The following is a 7,500-nucleotide window of genomic DNA, read 5'->3' on the forward strand; positions in this document are numbered from 1 at the left end:
AAAAAAAGAAAAGGAAGGGATTAGCAAGGGAGGGGGAGCGGGCGAGAGGGATTATATGCATCGGTGCGGGGTTGAATGGGGAAAATGGAGTAAGGAAAAAAAAAAAAAAGAAAGAACGAACGAACGAACGAACGAAAGGGGGTTCAGGGGAGAGAGGAAGAAAGAAGGAAGGCAAAAGGCAAAAAAGGAAAAAAGAGAGAGAAAAAAAAAAAGAGAAATTTCTCCGTATCAAGTTTTACGAGACACTTGAACTCAAAACGGTAGGGTATCTACGTACGTGGAAAAAGATCGCTTGTGCGCGATCCTAGAAAGAGGAAAATCTGTGTGGAATCGGGAAGATGGTAAAGGGAATGAAAAAAAAAAGAGAGGGAAGACAAAAAGAGAGACGAAGAGAGAGAGAGAGAGAGAGAGAGAGAGAGGGGGGTTAAAGATAAAAGAAGAGAGAGAAGGAAAGAGAGAGAGAGAGAGAGAGAGAGATAAAAATGGATAAAGGGAACACAAGGAGAGTTCAAGGAAATGCACAAGAACGACGAAAAGGGCGAGAATGCTCTTTAATCTCTGGCTCCTTTTCTAACTATAATCTTTCTCTGTCAAACGTAATTGCTTAAATCGTGCGAGTAATAAGATTATTCCTCGTTCCTCGTTCCCCTACCCCCCCTCCCCTTTTTACTATATCCATTCTAACTCTTCCCTTCCTTTTTTTTTTTTTCAGATCATTTGTCCTCATCGATCAAGAACATTTTAATCGATCGTAAAATAGGATTTTTCCACGTTCGAAAATATCCGATTTTGAAAAAAGCTTTTCTCCTTTCCATTCCTTCTTCTTTTTTTCTTCCTCCTTCCATTTTCTTTTCCATTATTCTTTCTTCTTTCTTTCCTCTTCTTTTTTTTGTGTTTTTTTTTTCTTTTCTTTTGTTTTTTGTTTTTTTCTTTCTTTTCTTTTTTCGCCTTCCACATATCTTATATCTTTCTCTTTCTTCTTCTGTCGCGAGTGAGACGGAACCATGGGAGTAAAGTAATTCTCTTTCGGCCGATCGAGCAAAATAGTCTATGTATACGTCTATAAAAGGAATCGTGTTGGCTATCGACATCGGCTCCTGTCCTCTCATTTTCTCTCTCTCTCTCTCTCTCTCTCTCTCTTTCTCTATCTATCTATCTATCTATCTATCTATCTTTTACTCTTTCTAATCCTCGTTTGGTCGCTCTACACGCTCTTTGGGGTATCACCTTCTATGTCCTTTCTATCTTTCTCTCTCTCTTTCTCTTTCTATCTCTATCTCTATCTCTCTCTCTCTCTCTCTCTCTCTTTTTACTTCATTTCTCCTTCTTTTACATGTATCCCAACCCTTGTTATCTTCTTTTAGTCGTCTTTCTATTCTACACGTTTTCGCCAGTCTTATCTCTTTGACCTTCTTCGACGAAGGATGTATGCATCTAAGAAAAACGACAAATCTAAGGATATATATATATATATATATATATATATATATCCATAGAGAGAGAAAGAGATAGAAGGAGAAAGAGAGAGAGAAGACCGAATCGATCCACCCTTTTTAAATACATAAAATTATTCTTTACTTAAAATTTATTAATTCAAAATTTGTATAATTATTATTAATACTAGTATATAAAGATAGCTTTAAAATTATTTCTAATAGTACAGTTATATACTTTGACGATTCATTGATTTGTCGAGTGATTTCAATGACGTCACAGATATTTGTTCTATTAAATTGTTTCTTTGGCGTAGAAAGAAGAATTTAAGAATTAACGAAAACGACGATAAGAATTGAATTTTATTAATTCTTTATTGGACGAATTATGATTTGAAATTAAGAAAGAAAGAAATTATAGCGAAGAAGACGATAATGTTTTTTTTTTCTTTCTTTTCTTTCTTTTCTTTCTTCTTCTTTTTTTTTTTTTTTTTTTTTTTGCTCTTTTGTCATCCATTATTTTACAATTATTCGGAATTATTTGATTTCTATGTTAGCGATAAGTTATCATCGTTAACGAATGATATATTCGTGTATTTTACAGTTGTCTGAATAGAGCAGATTTAATCAGAGTACATGACGGAACGGATTCAGGAACGCCCACAATAGCCGTGCTTTGCAACCAAGGAGCAGAAGTGGAAGTACTCAGCACAGGGCCAGACCTTTACGTCGAGTTCGTCGCTAATTCCGAGTGGCCTGGCCAAGGCTTCAAGGCGATGTTCCAATTTCAACCATTGGACGATCCACCCCATCCTTCTGGTTGGTAACATTAAAAAAAAAAAAAAAAACATTTCTTCATCATAACGAGTGAAATTTAGACAAAATTTTTTATTTCCTTATCGTATCCCTATTATCTGCTGCTCTATTCATTTTTATTCGTTAAACGTCGTTCGTTCCTTCGATCAATTCGAAAACATAAATTTAAGAAAATAATCGTAGACAATTTTGTGGATTCGATTAAAAAAAGGAAGAGAAAAAGAAAAAAATACAAAAACTTCGCGGGCGAAGAAAGAAATTCATTTCATTCTTATTTTCAGTTCATCCCTCTCTCTCTCTCTCTCTCTCTCTCTCTCTCTCTCTCTCTCTCTCTCTCTGTCTCTCACTCTCACTCTCATTCTCTGTCTTAATGAATCATATCCTTCATTAATATTTCTATTTTGTATTTGTATTTTCTCTTTTTTTTCTTCTTCTCTTTTTTTCTTCTTTTTTTTTTTTTTTGATTCTTTCATCGTAATTATCATTAGAAAATGATACAGAAAATATAAAGATCAGATCTTTATCGACATGATTTTGGTTTGAGCTTTTCGAACGTCGGTATCGTAGGAAATCATTGAGCTTTCGATAACAATGAGCTTTTCTCTAACCGTCGGTATGGAAGATCGCACGGCGCAAGTTGAGCTTTTCAAAAAGGAAACTGCAGTGTCGAGCGCGGAAAATCAAGGACCCTCGTATGAATCCTTTTTGTTGTCCGATGGAAAAGAATTACTACCCCTCTTTGCTCGAGACTTTTACCCTTGGAACGAATCAACTTTATATCTCTCATCCCCTTTTTTATTTATTGCAATTCGATAAAACACTCGATTGATTTTGTTCTTTCGATTTTCTCTCCCCCCCCCCTCTGTCTCTCTTCTTCTTTTTTCTTTTTCTTTCGTTTCTCTTTTTTTTTTTTTTTCATTCTCTATATATTTTCTATCCGATCGAAAAGAAAATATTTTCATGGAGGAAAGGTTGAAGAAGGAGATAGATGAACGTTATCATTTTGAATTCTCATAATGCGTCATAATTTATAATTAATCTTAAATCCTTATATAAATATATAGATCGTAAATAACAATTAGTTCATCTTTGTTAAAATGGAAAAAGGTTGATTATGGGATATCGTTAAAGTCATATATCGCGAGTTGAGAAATGAATGATAATAGAGTAGAGTATTAATCGTGTATAGTAAAGTCTTAATAAAAATGTTGGAAAGGATGTTGGTGTTTACGATGCCATAAATCATGGACCGAAACCGTTCGTATTAAGGCAGATTGCCCGTGTTCTATCGTACACGCAACTCTCCCTGTCGTAATTAACGGCACTGTATATTCCAGGGATAATTACAATAATGTGTTTCAGAGCTGGACAAGGTCGTCCCAGGGGCCGTTACTGGTAACCCCAGGTACTCGGTCATCGGGCCGGCTGTCAGCGCAACCAGTAAGTGCATATCACTCGGCTTATAATTAATAAACCCCTTCTTAATCATCATGTCAAACGTATTAGCCATTTGGAGAATAATAGAAAGATATTAATTAAAGGGAGAATATTATTTTCTCGGTTCTTTTTTTTTTTTCTTTTTTTTCTTTTCGCTCGTTTCGTCTCTCTCTCTCTCTCTCTCTCTCACTCTATCTCTCTCTTTTTTTTACGGTTTTCTTAGTTTCCCTATTTTTTTTTTCTTTTTCGATTACGAGATCAATTAAAAAAAAAAAAAAAAAGCAGACACAGGATATTTTATTTTTATAATGAATTTTTCCCTTTGAGAAGATTCATTAAAGCATTGACGTCACTTCTTTCTATCGTTAATGAAAATCGAAAAACGATAATCAAGATCATCCTTGATACAATTTTATGAAGAGAGAGAGAGAGAGAGAGAGAGAGAGAGAGAGAGTGAGAGAGAGAGAGAGAGTGAGATAGGAAAAGAGATAACTTATATCGTAAACTATTTTTTTATTCTATTGTGTCGATATCTTTGTTTCTTTTTTTTAAATGATTTTTTTCTTTTTGATAACATATAATATCAGAATATAATTTTCTTTAAGATATAAAGACAAAGATATTCTCCCAAGGGGGAATATTTCTTTTTCTTTTTCGCATTGAAAACTGCTATAATCCGTCGCCTTAAACATTTTATGTTATGTTACACGTTGAAATAAGATTCGAAGATTATAGATAGAGAAGATCGAACATAAATATCTGGGGAGGTCCATGCGTTGACAGGTAACACGTACTCTTAGTAACGTTAGACACACGAACATAAGTTTTCAACGTGAGTCTAACCGATAGACACTCTACGGTAAAAGTTTCTACGAGAATACCAGTTACTCTTGGAAAAGAGCGTTTCAAAAAAAAAAAAAAAAAAAAAAAAAAAAAAGAAAAAAGAAACAAAGAAAATTCTTTATCGTAGAGAGTAAGTTTTCCTTCGATCAATCGTTCTCGAGGAAAAAAAAAAGGGGGGGGAAAAGGATGGAAGGGAAAGAGAGGAAAAAAAAGAGAGAAGAAGAAGAAGAAGAAGAAGATAAAGAAAATGAAAGGAAAAAAAAAAAAAGAAAAGAAGAAATAAAAGAAGAACAAGTGACATTGTGCTTTCTCATAGACAACGTTTGTTTGCACGTTTATTAATTCTCTTTAAATTAATCCTTACGGCCGAATAATTTTCGAATATTCCCGTTGTTACATGGCGTTAATCTCAATTTGTATCTGGACCCGGAGACGGCCGTGTTTACTCATGTAAATGTATCTCCTAATACGGGCGAACAACAACAGAACGGGAAGTAACAATGCCAGTGAAGAGGTGTGTGTCTACTTGGTTGCGTGTCTGTGCTGCGTATCTGTTGCGTGCCTTTATGTGTATGTATCTATGTCTGGAGGAAGGAGAGAGAAAGAGAGAGAGAGAGAGAGAGAGAGAGAGAGAGAGATGAGACACAATAGGATCGAGCCTTTAGTAACAGAGAGGAGAGAACCCTGTAGACATATATATATATATATATATATATATATATATATATATACTCGATGTGAGCTGGACCACAGAGCGGTCCTGCTTGCTATTGGTAGTAAGCAATGAACGTCCCTTTCTATCCCATCTACCAACTAACCCCCCTCCCTCCCTCCCTCCCTCCCCTCTTCCATCTCTTTTCATTCTCTTTTTATTCTCTTTTTGCAACATCTCTTTTCAGTTTTTCCGTTTCGTCCTGTTTGTCTCTCTCTCTTTCTCTCTCTCTCTCTCTCTCTATGTCTGTCTATCTGTCTGTCTGTTCTTCCTATTTACCTCATTCCAAGCTTCCCTTCTTCCTCCCTTCTATCCCTTTTCTATGGATACTTAGGTTTAACCGTAAAACACGGGTACGCGATGTATCTACACGCTCTTATACGGCCGACCCTACTTTCGTATGCGCCTAGACTCACCCGGTAAGTGCTCTAAATTATCCGTACACCTGCAACGCCGGATACATAAAGTTTGCACCGGCCAATGCATTTTCCTGATATTCCTTTAGGAAAAAGTTTCCTATCGAAAAAAAAAAAAGGAAAGAAAAAAGGAGGGGGGGGAGGCCTCGAAGAAGACTAAGAGAGTGGAGTGGAGAGAGGAGAGGAGAGGAGAGGAGAGGAGAAGGAGAAGGAAGAGGAGGTAGGCCCTGAGGGATCGAATCGATGATGAAGTTTTCTTGTTCTCGGAATATTATTCATCTTAGGACAGAAAGAGAGAGAAAGAGAGAGAGAGAGAGAGAGAGAGTGAGAGGAGGAGAGAGTAAGAGGGTTAACGAAGGGAGGAACTGAGAAACTAAGGTAGAAAAGAAAAGCACCTTTTGAGGTCTCTTCGACCTACTCGATCCATCGTTCTTTGCTAAACTTTTCTCTATTGATACGAACACGTTTAAGAGGACTATTATAGCCTATCCTTTTTACTTTGACTTTTGAAATTAATTAGTAAAACGTATTACTATTATACTTCTTATATTTTTCTATCGTAGCAATATTTTTATCCCATTCAAGAGGAAAATCGATATCATGTTCCAATTCTGTTGTTATCTTTAGGTCAAGGTCATCGTCTTATCTTCGAGTTTATATTTAGTTCTTTCTTCGTTTCTCTTTTCTTTTTTTTTTTTTTTTTTTCTTCCCCCTTCTATTATATTCGAAGAAGGATCTATAGATACTAAGAAGGATCGATAAAGATAAGAACGTGGATCTAGCATGGTTTGCTCTTTTTTTCTTCTTCTTCTTCTTCTTCCTTTTTTTTCTTTTTTTTTATTCTTTTGTTTTCATTCTTTCTTTTTTATGTTTGCAAGGCCGTTCGATAGACAACAAGGAGGACTTTCTTTTTTTTCCTTCTCTCTCTCTCTCTCTCTCTCTCTCTCTCTCTCTGTCCTATTCTTTTTCCTTCCTCTTTGCTCGTTGCCTTTCCTCTCTTTCTCTGTCATATCGATGAAGTAATTATCGGAGAAATTAATTGCACCGATAAATGGAATGAGGAAAGTTCTAGAGTCCTCAAGTTTTGCAATTTTCTCACGTTCCCTTGTAAAACGAAATACGTGATGGCAAGAGAAATACCCTTTCGTCCTTCCTTTCGGCCCGCCTTAAATTCAAGATCGGTTTACGGTAACTCTCATATATATATATATATATATATATATATATATATATATATGTACTACTGTTTACTATAGCATATAACGTTGGTTAAAGTGGAATATGCTATAAATTTCGTTGCGCCAACCGCGCAACCGTTCGTTCTACTAAACTGTAAATATTCACTCACCCTGAGTCTATGCAGTTAACGATCACTCTTATTATTTTTCTCGAAAAATTCTATAGTGAAAAAAAGAAAAAGAAAAAAAGGAAGAAAAAAATAGAAAAAGAAAAAAAGAAAAAAAAGAACAGGAAAATTCGTAATAACCAACGAATATCCAATTAACTCGAATAAAATAGATAAGGTCCAATTGTCTTCTTTAATGAAAAGGGATGAATTCTTTGATGAAACTTTATTTTCAACAAAAAAGAAAAGCAAAAAAAAAAAAAAAAAAAAGAAAAGAAAAAAGAAGAAAAATAAATAGAAATATTGCATTTGCTTATCTCTCCTTCCTGCAATGAATTTCAATCTTTTGCATCGTTCATAATACGGTCATATTGGGTGTGTTAATTATTGGGACTCTTTGATATTCTGTGTTAATCTTTAGAGGACATTAATTACTCTATCCTTTTTCTCTTTTATTTTTCTGCTTTTCTTTTTCTTTTTCTTTTTCTTTTTCTTTTT

At 35.0% G+C, this 7,500-nt stretch overlaps 1 protein-coding gene across 2 annotated transcripts in view; it reads left to right on the forward strand.

Annotated features, from left to right (window-relative positions):
- The window catches only part of LOC124429092 (suppressor of lurcher protein 1), a 348,287-nt gene that overhangs the window by 177,188 nt on the left and 163,599 nt on the right, over positions 1-7,500 (forward strand). For both annotated transcript variants that reach the window (XM_046973920.1, XM_046973919.1), the window contains exons 8-9: positions 2,038-2,252; positions 3,612-3,689. In XM_046973920.1, the coding sequence (XP_046829876.1) occupies positions 2,038-2,252; positions 3,612-3,689 (293 nt within the window). The remainder of the gene's footprint in view (positions 1-2,037; positions 2,253-3,611; positions 3,690-7,500) is intronic.

The sequence above is a fragment of the Vespa crabro genome, chromosome 14 (genome assembly GCF_910589235.1).
Source record: "Vespa crabro chromosome 14, iyVesCrab1.2, whole genome shotgun sequence".
Lineage (NCBI taxonomy): Eukaryota > Metazoa > Arthropoda > Insecta > Hymenoptera > Vespidae > Vespa > Vespa crabro.